At 55.7% G+C, this 16958-nt stretch overlaps 1 protein-coding gene across 1 annotated transcript; it reads left to right on the top strand.

Annotated features, from left to right (window-relative positions):
- Positions 1-1240: 1240 nt before the first annotated feature.
- On the top strand, positions 1241-4480 carry BCL2L10 (BCL2 like 10). The gene is made up of 2 exons (XM_059824074.1): positions 1241-1642; positions 3320-4480. Exons 1-2 carry the CDS (start codon positions 1241-1243, stop codon positions 3449-3451), a joined length of 534 nt encoding a protein of 177 aa, XP_059680057.1. The 3' UTR covers positions 3452-4480.
- Positions 4481-16958: the final 12478 nt, after the last annotated feature.

A 16958-nucleotide genomic window follows, 5' to 3' on the forward strand; every position in this document is an offset into this window, starting at 1 on the left:
AAGCACTGGTGAAAAGTAAAGATACCGTTCCAGCTACTGCTCTAGCACATAAACACAGACTAGATTTCCCTGCTGAAAAACAAAACAAAAGCCTAATATGGGGATGTAAAACTAAGAGTTTGCCTTAGGAACGACTCTAAGAGATCAGGCCAATTCTTGATAGTGATCTGGGAAATTGCAATAGGATTGATTCCAACCATCTATTTGTAGATTTTCTAACGGGGATGTAAAATGGAGACAGAGAGCTGTAACTCAAGATAGGTGGAGTGAAGCCGAGCAGTCCCGTCCTGGCGCGTTGGGCACCTCGAGCCCGCTGTGCGATGAGGTGAGCGCCAGAGCCAGCCCCAGGCAGCTGCGGCAGCACCTCTGCCAGCGCTGGCGCGGGGCTGCGCGGTGACAGCGCGGTCACAGCCACGCTTTGCACCGGGCCACCACCTGAACCTCCCCTGCAGACTGGCACCCAGCAGGAAGCACAAGTTGAGCGCACCTGCGCTGGGCCTGCCGTAAGTCTTGAGGCTGTATTTATGGGAGTTTTGGTGATCTGTGAAGCAGTTGATGGTACTCCCAGCTGGAAGGGCAGGGCTGGGATGCAGGGGAGGCTTCCAGCTGAGGTGTTTCCGTGGTGCTGTGCAAATGACACCACTGGGCTGGTGGTGCTCTCTGCCATTTTATTTTACACCAGCAGTAGTGAAGGGCCCCACCTTTGCACCGCAAAGGTCCCAATCCTAAATTTTGCCTGTAAGCCCATCAAAAAGCAAATGCCACTGCGTGCGTTTGGTGAATACGCAACGCGCTCACCCTATAGTCCCGGAACACCTGAAGCTCCTTTGATGCAGAGAATGCGGGCTCGGGCCACGAACGCGGGAAGAAGCCCCGTGTGCAAAGAGCGGCTCGCAGCCAGCGCCCGGTAACTCAGCGCTTCGCTTGACCGCCCGGGGAAACCCGCGGCTCTGTGCGGTAGGCGCCTTCCCCGCGGCTGCAGGCGGACCCTGCGGGGAAGCAGCGGTCGCTCCCCGGCGGCGATGCGCGACGTGCCGGCCCGGGCGCGACGTCCCCCCGCCCCGGGTTCGGCTTTCCACGGCGCCGGGCCCCGCCCCGGAGGAGGGGAGCGCTCCCCAGCGCCCCGGGGCGGGCTGGGCTGGGCTGGGCCGGGCCGGGCCGGGCCGGGCGGAGGGGCCGCCCCGCCTCTTAGTCGGCGGCAGCTGCTGCTGCGGGGCCGCAGCCGCCGTGGGCCGCCGCCATGCCGGGCTCGCTGAAGGAGGAGACGGCGCTGCTGCTGGAGGACTACTTCCAGCACCGCGGCGGCGGCGCCGCGCTGCCCCCCAGCCCCACGGCGGCCACGCTGCGGCGGGCGGCGGCCGAGCTGGAGCGGCGGGAGCGGCCCTTCTTCCGCTCCTGCGCGCCGCTGGCGCGGGCCGAGCCGCGGGAGGCGGCGGCGCTGCTGGGGCGGGTGGCGGCGCAGCTGGAGGCCGAGGGCGGCCTCAACTGGGGCCGGCTGCTGGCGCTGGTGGTCTTCGCCGGCACGCTGGCCGCCGCGCTGGCCGAGCGGGGCTGCGGCGACGGGCCGCGCTGCCTGGCCGCCGCGCTGGCCGCCTACCTGGCCGAGGAGCGGGGCGAGTGGCTGGAGGCGCACGGCGGATGGGTGAGCGGGGACGGGGCGGCGGCGGGGGGGGCGGATCGGATCGGCCCGGCCGCGGCGCGGTGCGGTGCGGACGCGCGCCCCCGGGAAGCCCGAGGGTGGGGAGGCGGGAGCGCGGCCCGGCAGAGCGGGCTGGGCTGGGTGCCGGCGGGCCTGGCCCCTCTCCCCGGGGAGCAGAGCGGGGAGCCCCCCGCGCCGTGCTGCAGCTCGGCCCTGCCGGGGGTCGCGGGGGAGGCGTGCCGGTGTGCCCGCGGGTGATGGGCGGCGGCGGCACCGGCGGGGCCGTCTGCGCGGGGGGGGCGGCGGGGTCGGGCTAATTCAGCGCGGCGGGTGCGCGCTGGGGAGCTCGAGGTGCCTGTGCGCGCCCGCTGGTGTGGCTTAGGCCAGTTCTCTGGAGGTGCCGGCGGCCAGCTTTGTCCAGCTCCTGAAGTACGGGAGTGATGCTGCTGGCTTGTGGGGGCAAGGCGTACCTCCTCCTCAGACCTGCAGTGCTCAGGTCTTGGAGAGCAGGCTGACCGCGTCTTCTCCGAAGCGTAAACACAAACCACCCAAGTGCCAGTTCTTGAACAGGCCTGTGTACGAAGCCGCCCGTCCGCTAGACCTGCTGCTCTGGTTCCCGCTTGTCCTAAAACTGCTCAGGTCCGGGCCTCGGAAAGCTGTGGGCAGTAGCGTAACGTACGTTGCGATGCAAAGCGACGGCGGCTGTTGCTTTCTGCCGCTTGCGATGTGTGCTGAAAGCACGGCTCTTAAGGCGCCCGTGCAGCTGAGCCTGCTTTCTGAACCGAGCGTTAGCTGTCCCGCAGAACTGCACATTTCCTATTTTCAGTCCTAGCGGAATATTTGATGCCAGTACAAATAAGCACTAAAAATAGAAAGGGGGGAAGCAGCCGCTGCTTTCGTTGACTTTTCCAGAGACCAAAATGAACTTGGTTTTCCAGTGGTCACTGGCCCATCTGACTGCTCAGAGCAGTATGGTGGTTGGCTACAAAGTACGCTGTCGCTTGGCAAAATCGCATTGCCTGTTCGCACAAATTAAAGTGTAAAGAACAAAGTTCCGGAAGAAATTAAGAGTATAACTTGTTTACATAGACATCTGCGGAGCAGAGTTCAAACACGACCATCTGGAGTTGTATTGCTGCCACTTCTGATTATCACAAATAACGATCTGGGAGAGCAGCTGCCAGCTTTGCTCTGTCATAGGTCAGCTCTGAGCAGTGTCCACTTGGCCCTTCCAAGAGAGTGTGTCATCAGTCCCGCGTCCACCGAGATGGGACCAGCTTCCGGCTCCTGTCTTTCAAGTGGAAATTTCCATATCCTGTGTTTCATGTACTTTCCGAAACTTGAATGAGGGGGAACAATGCTGGCAGCTCCCACCAGAAACTTGCCTAAAAGGGCGAAAATAACGTAATGACATGCTGAGCATCTCGATAGGAAATTTGCAGTTGTCTTTTGAGCAAAGCGTACAAACACTTGTAGCTACTGCTTTCCGTCGCCTCGTGCACAAAGCATTTTTGTGTGCCCAAGGCAGCAGCCTTAGACTTTCATCATTAAAATAGAGACTTCTGCAGCTGACAGATGCCGTGCTGGGAGTGTGAACCAAACTGTGCGCAAAGACTCGCTAAAAGAAATGCGGTTAATTGTAAGCCAACCAACTCAATGTCCTTTCTCTTGCTTTTCTAGGATGGCTTCTGTCGCTTCTTCGGCCGACATGGCTCCCAGACGGCTGACCAGAGCAGTACCATAAGCAATGCGATCATGGCCGCAGCGGGGTTTGGAATAGCAGGATTGGCTTTTCTCTTGGTGGTGCGGTAGGCTGATGAACGGATCTTGCCATGGGGAAGTACTCTCAAAACTGATAGTTTACCAGATTTCACTCTATTTTCTATAGAACAGACCCTCTAAGAAGAAGTTTATATTTTTAAACTAGCTCAGAAAACTGTCTCACCAAATCTTGGCTATAAACTGCTTCACTCGCTACCCAGTAACAGCACAAACAAATGTGTAGTAAGCCACCATTTGTGCATGTTCAAAACCTGTCGTCTCCAAACATCCTCTGGACTTTCTTTTTGAAGGTGTAACCAAAACTTTAGTATGGTTCATGTACTGTAACTTCGGAGTGCTCGATGTTGTGCTAGGAAAACATTATGATGGACTTGCTACTAAACCCTCTGTTCAAGACGTCTTATTTACATGGAGGCAAGTTTTCGAACCTGCCCTCCATTAATGCTGTAAAGTGGGCGAACGTTGACTGTGATTTAACGTGGTTTATGGCTTCAAATGCAGTGCACAGCACTTGTTACTGAAAGGCAACTCATGGGCTGATTTAGAGCAATTAGAGCCTGTGACGCGAGAGACATTAGGGCTTAATACAACATGAGGATGATTTCATTACACTACAAGAAGATAAGTATTGATACAGGACGGTAATGGCTGCAGTACTGGTTCTTACTGAAAGGAAAGGAATTTAAATATTAAACCTTAATTGGTATATTGAAATCCAGTGGAGGCTGGAATTTCTCTGGATTTCCTTGACAAAACGAGAATTTCCATATATCTTAATATATTTTTGAAGTATTTATCACTGTATAATACTTGTAGCCATGACATCTTTATTTTTGTTTAAAACTTAATGCTGGTTCTTGTCACTCTAGTGTGTATCAAGCATTGTCTTGTCTGAGTAATATTTCACTCTATTTTCAACATGCTGTGTATTTCTTTCAATGGTTGTACAAATTGCCTTATGTTTGTGGTAGCTTTTAATAACGTTCCTGCGTTACTCATAGCGTGTACAATTTTACTATGGTGACTTCAAAGGTGAATAAATGTTAAGTATTTTTATTTTAAAAACCTTTCTGCTTATTTGATCGGACGGGTGATGGTACTGAGACAGTGAGTGTTGCGGTGGTCACCTGGGTGCATCAGTTTGTACCCACCTTCCTGGTGCTTTGACCTGAAACGAGGAGCTGTGCAGCACCAGAGCAGTGTGACACCAGTCCGCCTTGCAGGGGAGTCCTGCAGTCAGAACTAGGGGTAAGACAGCCGAAGGGGAAAATCCAGTCCAAAAGGCCCATCTTCACTACTGTGACTGGAAATAACCCGGTGGTTTTGTAGGCCAAAACTTTCCAAAGTTTACTAACATAGCTGGGTACAGACAGGCTCCTCCGAGACCTGCTCCTGCTTGTAGAGAGCAACACGGCTCTCGTTTCGTCTCTGCCAAGACTTGCTGCTGCCTCTCTCTTTCACGCATGCACGCGTTTTTACTGAAACTGGAGTTTCTGATAGGAGTTACGATAAAGACTGAGCAATAGGTGACAGGGTTCAGCCCTTCTCAGATTAGTAATACTGAGCAGCTGTAATTTTTGAGGGTGTTGGGCTTAACACTTTTAAAAAGCGGTCGTATGCTCCCGTCTCTAAATCAGATGTTTCTGTGGCGCTGGTGGCTCTGACGCCCGTTAAACGGCGCAAGCCCGTTGTTCAGCCTCCCTCCCTGGCTGCCCGTCGGCCCGCGGCTCTGCCCTTCGAGAGGGTATGCCCCTTCCTGGGAAGAGCACCTGGCGGGCGGTGGACCTCCTCTTGGGAAAGATCAGCCTGGCAGCCGATTCGGGATCGCCGGGGCCAGCAGCGGCCACCCTGCTTCTCCTCCCGGGGAGGCGTGCGGCGGGGGCTGCGACCCCGCGCTGGACAGAGCGGCGCTGTGCCGACCGGCCGCAGATGCGGGGAGAGGGACAAAAAGGGACATTCAGGGATGGTAAGTCCCGCGGAGGCGGGAAGGAGCTGGCGGTCCTCCCCCTCGCATTGCCCGCTGTGAACAAACGTCTGCTTGTTCTCTGACTTCCAGTTCTCTAAACTCCAGCTTGGCTCCTCTCGGCGAAAGGATTAAGACCCTGCGGCGCGGCACCGTCGTGCTCAGTTCCTCTCTTGAGTTCCCCCAGGAACAGCGCCTGCTTCTGCAGCAGCTGGATGCTCTCGGGCATCTGCCTCCAGTCCTCCGGGGCGGGCAGGAGGCTGCGGTGCCTGCAGCTTTGGCTGTGGTGGGAGTGAGCTGGCTGGTGCTGGGAAGTGAAGGTAGTTTCCAAAACATGGGATGCTTAGGGGGATATGCGCTGAAGAGCATGGCAAACGACAGGGCAAGAAATGCTCTAAAGAGAGACCAAATGTTGCATGGAAACGTCCTACTGTGGATCTCAATGTCTCCCCAATATCATGCAGGACAAAGATAAAATATCAGTATCTTGATTTCCAGTGTAACCTGATCCGGCAGGCCCCACAAAAGCAATAGCAGAGAGGATATTATGCTGGTTTTTACAGTGTGCTCTGGAAAAAGAGAAGAAAACAGTCTGGAAATGTCCTTGAATAAAGTCACATCAGCCTTTGGCATAAACCTGGCCCTTTATGAGGTGCAGCTTGGAGTGTCTGCCACTCTTCCGTGGCCTGGGAGAAGCTGGGGGTAGGTTTCCTAAGATCTAGAAGAATCGCGGGTAATTTAGGAAAGCTCTGAGGCTGAGTCAGGAGACTGCAGCGCAGCTCAGCAGTGTAGAAGCAATGCTGCCTGTGGCTGCCTGATGCCCGGACTCCCGCTGCTCCAGTCTCTGCTGGCAGCCGGCACCCGAGGGTGCTCCGCTCAGCTGCCCCGAGAGCAGCGGGCACAGCCCAGGCTGCCGGAGCCCACGCTCCCTGCCCTGGCACTGGCAGGGGGTCTGCCTGTCCCCCCCAGAGCCGTGCTCCCCGAGCTGCTCGCTGCTGCCATAGGACTGGGGTCATGTAGGATGGAAAACCAGGGCTTAAATCACTGCAGCCCCATTGATTTCAGGGCAGTTTAGACTAACTTACATTTGCCTGACACTTCTGATTTTTTAATTTTTTTTTTCCTCCATTTCAGCCTGACCGTTCGTCTCAATGAAGTCCTGTATTTCAGTTGAAAACTGCTGCTCATCCTCATCTGCCTCAGAAAAGGGAAGCAAGACGCTGCTGTTCTTTCCGTAAATGCAGAAGGAGAGTAGGTGGTATTTAAGCACAAAGCTGCATCTAATCCTCATGACAGCTTTCAGATCTTCAGTGTTTGTGTACTTCCCAGGCAGGTGGTGGATGCAACAGGCCTCGTCCTATCTAACGATGGGCACGCAGTAATTGCTGTAGGTTCTGCGGGGGCCCCAATGTGCCTGCGCCTGCAGAAGCCATCAATCGTGGGTGGCTTCAAGGCGCTGAGTGCTGGGCAGGGTCTTGTGCTCGAGGGGAGAGGAGCGAAGTGAAGATGCTGGCTGAGCTGCAGCCATCGCCTGGCTGCTCATGCCAGTTCTGAGTCTTTCCTGCTCTGCTGCGTACGGAGACCTTTGCAGGGCTAGGGGGTGGAGAAGGTGGCGTTCCCAGCTTATCATGGTATTTACAGTGGTCTTACTGGAGCTGCTGGTGTCATCTGCTGGCGCTGCACCGGCTCCCTACATGGTTCCCTTCTGAAGGGGCATCCATTGTAACCACGGGCAAAGGCTGCCCTGCTGTTGCAGGAGCCCAGCTGCCTTCTTGTTAAAGGAAAGCTAAATCTATTCATCAGGCTTCTTAAGAGCATTGAACTAGCCAGTGAGTTTCTTTTTGACTTGGAAAAAATGAGACGCTGTTGGAGCTCAAAAAATGTGAGTTGCAGAATGGTGTTATATGGCAGTTTGTGAGCTGCTTTGCTGTGGTATGCAAAAAATCTGGTCTGGCACGTCTTGCTGAAGGAATTGGTGCTGGTACTGCGTCCTTTTTTGCCCGCGCGTGCTGCCATTGTGAGGGGGTGCAGCATGGGTCTCACCTGCAGGGTGGTACCCGAGCCCCGGCAGAACGGGAGAGCCCTATTACAAATAACGTACTAATTGGGCAGCCAAAAAAAAACCCAGTGAGTCATTGGAAGGAGAAAAGATCAAGTGTGTGGCATTTATTCACATAATTTCACTTCTTGTGTTCATTCAGTTTGGATAATGAAAACAAACTTCTGGGTTTCACTTCTGTTTTTCTGGCTGCTTTCTGTGCCAGGCTCGAGCTGGGTTCTCCTTGCAATGAGAAGATGCGATGTGGGGAGAGCAGGCGCAGCTGGGAAATGACTTGCTTTCAGGTTTAAAAAGAGTCAGTGTAATTCCTTCATAGTGCTGCTGTTCTTGGGAGCACTTAAAAATGTTACCTTCAAACTTTTAACAATTACCCTGCCACAAACTGAAGTTCTTAAATGAGAACAGAGTTACAAATAAACAAATAAAATCCTGATTTACTTGCAGTCAAATGTAGGAAGGCTAAAGATGAGCTCTGTGCTGAACTAACAAGATCGTTTCACTGGATTTTTTTCTCTGCCTGGGCTTGGTCTATTTGTTTTATTCAAATGAGAGGAGGAAGAGAGGACCTGGCTTTCCTTGTCACATAGGTCTCCTTTCAAACAGGCCATTTGTTTCCGCCCAGCCTGTGATAAGTTTCTAGCACTGCAGCCTGCAACTGATACTCGCAAATTGGCAATCTCGTGGTTTCTGGATGTTCACCCATTTTGTGTCAGAGCTGACGTGTGTTACGTGTTTCTGTTGGTTAAGAATTAAACCTGTTAAAATGTCTGGTTTAATGCAGTCGGGGACCACGGCAGCTATCGGGGCGATTGAATCCATGATGTCCTGTGTAAGAGACACCGCAGCGCAGGGAATTAGAAAAGCCTGTCTGCAGAGAGCCACTGTAGGCACTGCAGAAAGTTTGTGCTCTCTGGATTCAATCCCTGTAATGATTCTGACCTGTGACAACAGTTCAGTTGAGGGAGTTCCTGTGTTTGACCCAACCTGCTCTTTTGTTTGTCTCTGAACAGCTCAGCACATGGTGAATAACAGCAGGAACCCCACACCCTGCTTACAGCTTTTGGATACTCTTTTTTTTTTTTTTTTTTTTTTAAATGAGGCTTGTACCCAGCAGGGTCTGTGGGGAATGATGGGCTGGCTCAGCCTAACCGCAGGGAAGTTGTCCCTGCTGCATTGCACCTCGGGGAGGACCAGGCATGGTATCTGGAGCTCTGCTACGGGCAGCCTGCTCCGCAGCCTGACACCAAAGCCAGGAGCTCTTGCTGGTGCTTTTAATTTGCAGTCCGTAATAGTAAAAGTGCAAAAGTGCTTGGCTTCTTCAAAGTGCTAGAAAGCACTGCCTGTAGGGTGCTGAGCTAATGGGCTGGTTGGCTTCTTCCTTGTGGCTATTAGTGTCTTTAGGAGAATCCCTGAGTGTTGTAATTAATTTCTAAGCACTAATTGTGAAGCTTTATGATGAGCCCATTGGAAACTCCTAAAACACAGGCAGAGCTGTGTGGCTCCATGAGGAGTCGGCGCAGGGCAGGCAGTGTTAACTCTTGTCTCTCCGGGAGCTGCCAGCAAAAGCTCACGCAGCACCTGACCTCCTGGCACACAGGCTGGACCCTCCTGCTCCTCCGGCTGGGCCCGGCTGTTTGTGTCCTTGCCAGCCTGGGGCTCTCCCACCTCTCCCAAGACAGAGGATGCGCTCCTAGAGGTCCCAGCCGCCTGCCTGCGGGAAGCGTGGCCGTGCTGGGATGCGCCCAGCGTCGCCCTGCCCCGCGCGCCGGGCTGTGCCCCTGGCAGCACGGCCACGCCGCCTCCCGGTGCCAAGCGCAAGGCCGTGAAGGAGTGGTCATATTGGCGCTATCGTGGGTGGGTGGTGGTTAGATGACTTTCTAATGATGGTAATGCGTGAGCAAGAACGAACTCCACCAGTCGGGTGTAAAACAACCTTGTAAAACAGTGGTGACGAGCCCAGCGGCAGCCGGGAGCTGATGGTGCTTGCCATGCAGGGCAAAGGCTTGTTTCCTGATAGCCAGCATGTGCACGGTGGGCGCCTTGATACAGACAAGCGCTTTAAATGTTGAACCTCATTATACTGTGGGAGCCTGCACGTGATGTGGGTCCTTGAGCGTTTCGTACCCAAGCTGGATGGTGGCATTTTCAAGCAGAGCGTGGAACGTGATCCGGCAGATGCCAGCTCTGCCGGGGAGGGCTGGATTCCTCCCTGGGCGGGATCCTGTCCCCTCACGCAGCCCCATTCCAGGTGGCACCGCTGGGCAGGGACAGTGTCTCCTGCGACGGGAGCATGGGGCTGTCGCACAGCCACTGCCTGCTGCGGGTGAAACCCGGCCCTGCAGTCAGCCAGTCAGTACGTGGTTTCCGTCCCAGAACTCCACAGAAACCCCTGAGCTTTCTGGCATGTGAGAAGTCTGTAAAACATGTGCAGGGTTTGAATTTTTTTCTCTTTTTTCTTTTTTTTCTCCCCTAACCCTTACATGCCCTGAAGAACGCGTACCTGCAGTAGTGCTGCTGGCAATCCCTGCGTGAGCACCCCTCCTGCGCGGGGCGGCTGCTCAGCACAAGTCACACTCAGAGCCGCAGCACGAAGAACCTGGCATCCTTCAGTGTTCTTGCTGCCAGCTGTGTAGGCAGCTCTCTGCCATAGCAGCATCGCCCTTCCCCTGACCTAGAAAAAAATAGTTATGTTCTCAAAATCTTTTGAAAAGGGCACAAAATAGCACAAAACTAGCCTGAATCTTTAAAAAGAAAAAAAAAAATATCTTCTAGAGTCTTGTGTATTGTCCTTGGTGATGTTCAAGGCAGAATACCACCTGCCGCTCTGAAACCCTTCCAGTGTTTCTGGTCGCTTTTTCCAAGAGAAGGTCTGCTCCATGGGAGGAAAAGGTTAAACGTGGGAGCGAGGAGGGCAAAAGATTATGTGAAACAGAAATCCCGGTGCTGTTTGTTCTGCCATCTGTTCTACACTCGATCCAGGGCTGTGGGTGGTTTCCCGTAGCGCTCCCGCTCCCCTCGCTGCCACGCGGCCGGCGGAGGGCTTTGAACTCCCCGAGCTCCTGGCACTGCAGAGCTGGGTGAGGTTTGCATCTCCTTTCTCCCGGAGGAGCTGCCCTTCGGCAGGGCGAAGCCGGGCGCTGTGGCCCGGCCACTGCACTGGTGCTGCTGCTGCTGAGAGCCTGCTCTAGCGGCAATCTGGAAAAGCACGGACTTCAACGCCTTTGGCATGATCGGAGCGAGCACTGGGGGGATGCCGGGGTCAGCGCATCCCAGGCCGTGCCCGTAGGGAGAGCCTGGGCAGGACAGCCTCTGCTTCCCTGGGAGTGCTCAGCGTTTCCATCTTTGCAGCAATGCACCAGTGGTGCAAGATGCTCCCTGGTGAGCCCGTGCCCGCCGCCCGGCCGCTGCCACCGTCCCTGCGAGCCAGCAGTGGGGCAGGCTGAGCCCCGCGTGGCTCTGTGGCGGCACACCGGCCTGCCGGCAGCGGGGCCTGGCACACGTGCCAAAGTGTGGGAGGGCAGAGGTGTCGCTCGTCCCCGCGGCACGGACGAGGGACCAGAGCACAGAGATGTGCAGGAGCCTGCGAGTGGGCCGAGAGCTCAGTGCCTGCAGCTCACCCTCCGCCACAGCCGGCGAAAGAAAGGTGAAATCCTGTCACCTCTTACCTCCAGGTTCCCCTTCTGCTCTGCCCCCACCCCCAGCCCCCATTTCTCTGCTTTCCCCCCGGCCCCCCAGTCCGGCTGCGCCCAGGGCTGCGGGCTGCACACCCCTCTGCACCGCACGCCTCCTCCGCCCCCCTGCCCACCCTCCCCTGCTCTGCTTTCGCTTGGGAATGTGACCTTGCTCTCTAGATTATTTACAGACAAAATATTGCTGCAAGCCTGTGGAAGGGTTTTCTGTTGTTTTTTTTTTAAAGTGACTGAATTCCACACAAAAAGAATTATTTCAAGGGGTGTGGGGGGCCTGGCGGGAACACTTTGCTGTGTTTGGGAACAGGCTGCCTGAAGCCGTCTCCACTGGTCAGCACAGAGGTGCGAGAGGCTCTTCGTTTCCCCAGCTATTGGCAAAGATCTGTCTCTGGTTTTCTTAGCGAAACCCACCCCCTGCTTGGGGACGGCTGCCAGGACAGGACACCGGCATTAGCGGGACGTGGCACACGTAACCGGGACCTGGGCTCCTTCCCAAGGCATGCATGACCGGTGCACGGTGCTGGCTGTGGGGAAGAACAGAAGTGGGGCCGCTTTCTGTGGCTCCCCCTCCCGCGCCCCTGGAGCCGGGGCTCTCCACTTCCCCTCACTTGGGAGCTCCTGGGTCTCCTGCTGCGCTTGCAACGCAGGCTGGGTTTGCTGAGGACCTCAGACAGAGCTGTCACATCCGATCGGAAGCGGTGGTGGGCTGATTTCTCCTTTTTTGTTTTTACTGGCAGGACCAACAGCTGCCCTTTTCCCTGCTGCTGACAGTCCTTCTGCCTAGCTTAACTTCTGAGAGCCTCGTGGTGGTGGTTTCCCACTGTGCAGAGACCTTATGCCTTTGACCTTGCACCGCTGTGGCACCCTTTGCGTGGCTGCTGGAGACCGTAAAGCTGTTCATCGCGCACAGTAATGTGAGTCATTAGGTTTGAGCAGCGTTGGGTGTTTCGGATAGGGCTGACGTGGGGTCCCTGGCCGGCGCTGGTTTCCTTACAGGGTCAAGATAAGCCTTCAGGTTCCTGCAGCCGAGCAGTTGTCCCGAATAAGGCTGTGTGCTCCACTTTTGTTTATGAGTAAGCACAGCAACTGTCAACAGAGCTAAACATGATCACAGACAGTGCCCTTTTTGCTGCGGGAAAAGTGCTTACACCAAAATACCTTGGTGAGGCTCAGTGTGCATCTTGCCTTGATCTCTCCACAGACCGAGCCGGGGCTGGTGATGGGCTGGCAGAGGCGTCCTCTGCTCCCCGCTGAAACTGGGGCTGCTGCCGCCGGGGAATCTCTCAGCAAACGTGGCTGCAGGGGATGACCACGAAGCAGGCACCTGCAAAGCCATTCCCCGCCTGCTGTGGGTTTAGCACCAGCCCTCCGGAGCAACTCCAGCCTTCCCAGCTTGCAGTGGTGATGGTCTCATCCAGACCCTCGCAGAAGCTTTGGGTGCAGGGTGTGCACCGGGCAGCGAGAGGATGCTGAAGGAACGGAGGTGGTGCGTGTCTAGGGACCTTGATCGACCAAACATGTTCAGCCAGTGGTTGTGGTTTGGAGGCCCATCCTGCAGCAGATTTGTCTGGAGCTGCTCCGATCCGGGTGCTAGTTTGGGTGCTACTGAGCTACGGAGCACTCTGTGCAAGTCATAAATGAGCATACTGGCTATAAATAAGGGCAACGATCAATGGATTTTGTTTAATGAATTTCCCTTGTTGAGAAGCCATGGGGATGAAGGCTGGGACAGGGAAGACAAGTGGAAAAAGATTTATTATTTTAGTCAAATCCTTGACTTGGCTGCAGCCCGCACGTTCAGCGGCAGGGTGGAAACGTACCAGGTGAGAGACAAACATACCTGCCGACATCAAGCGCAGCGGCAGCAGGCAGAGTTAAAGGGCATCACAAGGCCATGTCTGTCGGGGCTGCTCCTTATCGGCGTGCCTGCTGACCTCTTTGTGAAAGCAGCCCCTTGCCACCCGCGCCTTTGGTAGCTGGGAATTTTTCTGAAGGAGCCGTAGTTATCCGGGCTCCGACTGTGCCCTGCTGGCACTGAAACAGGAGCAACGCTTGGGCAGAGGGGAGCAGTTCGAGCTGCTGGAATGCCCACTGCTCTGCCGCCGGGCAGGAGAGCGGCGTATCATGGCGTTTGGTGAGACCTTGCAGGAAACCCTCTGTGGTTCCTCCCCACCTAAGCTGCCCAGGCTCCCCAAAAAGGATAGCGGGCATGCTTGGGGCTGCCAAACCCTGCCTGGCCCCTGGGTCAGCAGGCAAACTCCTGCCCCCTTCTACAGCTGTCAGCAGGCACAATTACCAGATTTGATGACTACCTGCAAATCAAGGGGCAAAGCGCCGCCAGCTTGCAGGGGCAGGAGGGCTGTGAGTGCTGGGCACACGCAAACAGGCGCTGAAGGTGGCCAGGCACTGCCTGGGAGGTAAGGGGCACCAGGGGAAGGGCTTCTCTTCTGGGTGCTCTTTGCCAGGGTTTGCATGGCGTTTGCTGGACGCTGAAGCATCCTTGGGAAGGTAGTAAGGGAAAGCTCGGCTCACTGTGTCTGCTGTGGTGCACAGCTCTCACCTTCCAATTCCCCATCTTCTAAAAGGATGCCTTTTTATCAACGGGATGTCCTGTTATCCTTTTTTTGCAGCTGGGAGAAGCTGAGGAGTGCACCAGGTCTCTGCTCGTGCTGCTGGTAAGAACAGGACCCAGCGTGCCTAACTCTGGATCTGCTCTGCATACATTGATGTATGCATAATGCTGCTCCTCACTAATGGGGTCTGTGGCACGTTGCTTCCAGCCAAATATTAGTGACTCAGCTGGCCTGAAGAACCATGTGCGGTGCAGGGGTGCACAGCAGCCCCAGCGGGTGCCCGGGGAAGGGGTCTGGCGGGGCTGCCGGTGAGCTGCTCTCCGTAGCGTCAGACCAGTGGTGTTGGGGTAAGCCTGGGGCTTTGATGGGTGCTCGTGCCCCCTTAGAATGTGGAATTAGGCATCCTGAGTGAAGCATCTTCTCTGCCTGGGTGTCCTGAAGGGTTAACGATCCAGGCAGCGGATGGATGGGTGGTAAGGAGATTGATTGCCTCCCCGCAAGGTACATAAAGTCTCGCCCTCCTGCAGAAACACAACACTTGTTCCACCAGGTAAATAACTGCTTTAAAATCCCCTCTCGCAGCAGCTGACCCTACACGTGTTTATCCAAGTGACTGGAGTTGTTCCAGTCTCTCTGGTAAGTGACCTTTCCCAAATTTTTCTTTTCAAGTTGACATTTAAGAAGGGGGGAAAAAGTCACAGCAACAAACGGTGTTTTAACAGCGATAAAGCTGTACCCATCAACAAAGCCAGGAAAGCCGCGCCGGAGCCCACGCTGGCGGCTCTGCTGTCCCCGCCGGAGTCCATACGGACAGTGCTGGCTTGTGTTTCCCGACCTGCTTGGTTTTGCATGAACCAACATTTGCAGTGCCCATGGGCCACTCCTGCCTCCCGGGCTGGGCTGGGCTGGGCTGGGCACGGGGCAGCTCCGCAGCTCCTGGGAAAGGCTGTGGGCGCAATTAAGTCCAAGCCAGCTGCTGGCAGCTGGAGGCACTCACAGTATTAGTTCATTACTGCAATTCAAATGAAAAAGAGTCTTAAATCTCCTCTGAAAAGAATCTGGGTTTGGCAGGCAGTGGAGCGCTTGGCTTATTTTGAAAATGCCTTGGACAATTTTGGTAAATGTTTTACTGTGTGTTCAGGGGAAGTAAAATTTACCCCTAGTTTTCATGTTCCTTGGTTCTTAGCTTCAGCACTGCCACAACTCACCCCTCGCCCCCAGCAGTCGTCTCACAGGGCAATGTTTAAGCAATGAAGTCTCTGTGCTTTGCAGGAGGGTTACCTCTTCAGCCCGCATGCCCAGTACATGAGCTGCTATTGCAGGCTAGGAAGTGCGGAGGGCAAGCAATGAAGGCTGCTCAGCACTGAAGGGTTCTCCACACCCCGCTCTCCCCACGTCCTGGCCGATGCCGTAGCTCCAGTGTGCCGGCTGCCAGACGCTCCATCTCCACCAGACTCCACGGGATCTCTTGGGTGTCCTTGCCTTCTCCATCTGCAAAGCACCCCACAGCCTCCTGGCCTGGCCCTGCCGCCCTTACCCAGGTTTTTGGCTTAGTTGCAGATGGCGAGCAGGACTGCGAGCAGCAACCATTCTGGGGTGTCGGAGTCTCCCTGTGATCCCTGCTTCTGGCTCCTCTCCTCGGAGTGCCGCTAGAAATGGTTTCTGCGGGGACCACCCCACGGGTGGCCAGCCTGGGGCTCCGCTCCACGCCTGCACGGTCCTGCCTTGAGAAGAGAAATCGAAACAAGGACTTACCAGTGGTGTCCCATAGCAGGAGGCGTAGCAGATGCCCGGGAAGCAGCCGGCAGCGGGGATCCCCCAGAGCTGGGTGCTTCCCTGCTGTTTCTTGCAGAGGGCCTGATGGGAGTAGCTGCAAAAAGGCGTGAGGCAACGAGGGGACCCGGGCAGGGGCAGCGCTTCGGTCATACAGGGACGTGCTGCTGGCTCAGGGTGATGCTGGGCAGCCCCGCGCCGGAGCCTCCGAGCTCGTGGGCCTGCAGGCTGCTGGCAAGCTCTGCTTTCATCAAACCAGTGTTTTCGTGACAAATTTCAGCTGAGAAATGCCCAAGCGCCTCTGTCGGGACAGGCCTGATGGATGCGCCTGGCTTTGCAGCAATGCTGTTTCTTGGATTTAATCTGTGCAAGAGAAAAAACAGTACCAAAAAACCCCCAGGTAAGTCCAATAGCAAAGATGCTTTTAGCGACCTGATAGCCAAGCCTTGCCTTTGCAGTTCACCGTGTCCCTGCGCATCCCCAGCTCCGCTGCTGGGGAGCCGGGCGCAGCCGGCGGGGCGGGCAGGGCACCGCAGCCCCCAGGCTGCCAGGAGCGGGGGCCGGCACCTCACAGATCCCCCCGTTAGGAGTGTCCATCTGCCACGGCTCTCCCCACCGTCCCCAGGAAGTCTCTAGCCCCAAACATTAACAGGAGACAGACGAGCTTCTTTGCTGGGCTGTCACTGGAGTGATGCTCCTGCGAGACTCTGTGGCTGCTTCGGAGCGATGGCGACTTTGGGACCTCACCCATTAAGTTATCTTTAATTTGTCATGGCAAGAATGCCTCATTTTGCTCTTGCTTACAGCAAGCCCGGGTGTTGGCTTGTGCAGGGTCGGTACATGAGCCCTGGAGTGGGACTGCCTGTATCCGGAGCCTTCCTTCCCCTGCGATAATGTCAGCGCTGGAGAGCAGGCGGCTATTTTGGTCCCAGGAATGCCAGCGGATGATTTCACTTTTGTTTTGTACCCGATAACCTTTCCCATCACAATGAGAGACGACGTCTACACTCCCTGCACTTCCGTGTGCGAGGGGAAAGCCATTCAAGCGCCTCTGCAGGGGAAAAGAAAAAGCTGGTTTAAAAATAGCTGCCCGATTGTCTGTGGAGCCTGGACAAAGGAAGGGCAAAAGCCACTCCGTGCCGCACTGCACCGTGCACCGGGACCAGCTTCGCCGGCTGAGCCGGGGCACGAGAAGAGCGGCCGTGGGAATATTTGCTGTGCTGGCTTTTCCCATCGGCCTCGTGGGGATGGGAGCGTCTGGGAGATACTTTCTTCTCCATGCAGAGTTGTCCCGATGTGGGGCTCCAGGAGACCTACAGCAACCCCCTTTGCCCCCCCACCTGCCCGTCTCTGCCCCTCCTGCCCTTCTCCAAGCCCTTTCCCTGCCGGGTTTCATGGCTGGGAGCTCGGTCAGGAGCGAGGCGAGACAAACACGCCCTGGGCCCCAGGCGAGATAGGTCTGATCAAACCCAAATTGCTA

The sequence above is a fragment of the Gavia stellata genome, chromosome 13, assembly GCF_030936135.1.
Source record: "Gavia stellata isolate bGavSte3 chromosome 13, bGavSte3.hap2, whole genome shotgun sequence".
NCBI classification, from domain to species: Eukaryota; Metazoa; Chordata; class Aves; order Gaviiformes; family Gaviidae; genus Gavia; species Gavia stellata.

Coding starts and splice junctions, on each gene's coding strand:
- BCL2L10 (XM_059824074.1), top strand. CDS start 1,241: ATGCCGGGCTCGCTGAAGGAGGAGACGGCGCTGCTGCTGGAGGACTAC. Junction 1,643..3,319: donor TGGAGGCGCACGGCGGATGG/GTGAGCGGGGAC, acceptor TTGCTTTTCTAG/GATGGCTTCTGTCGCTTCTT.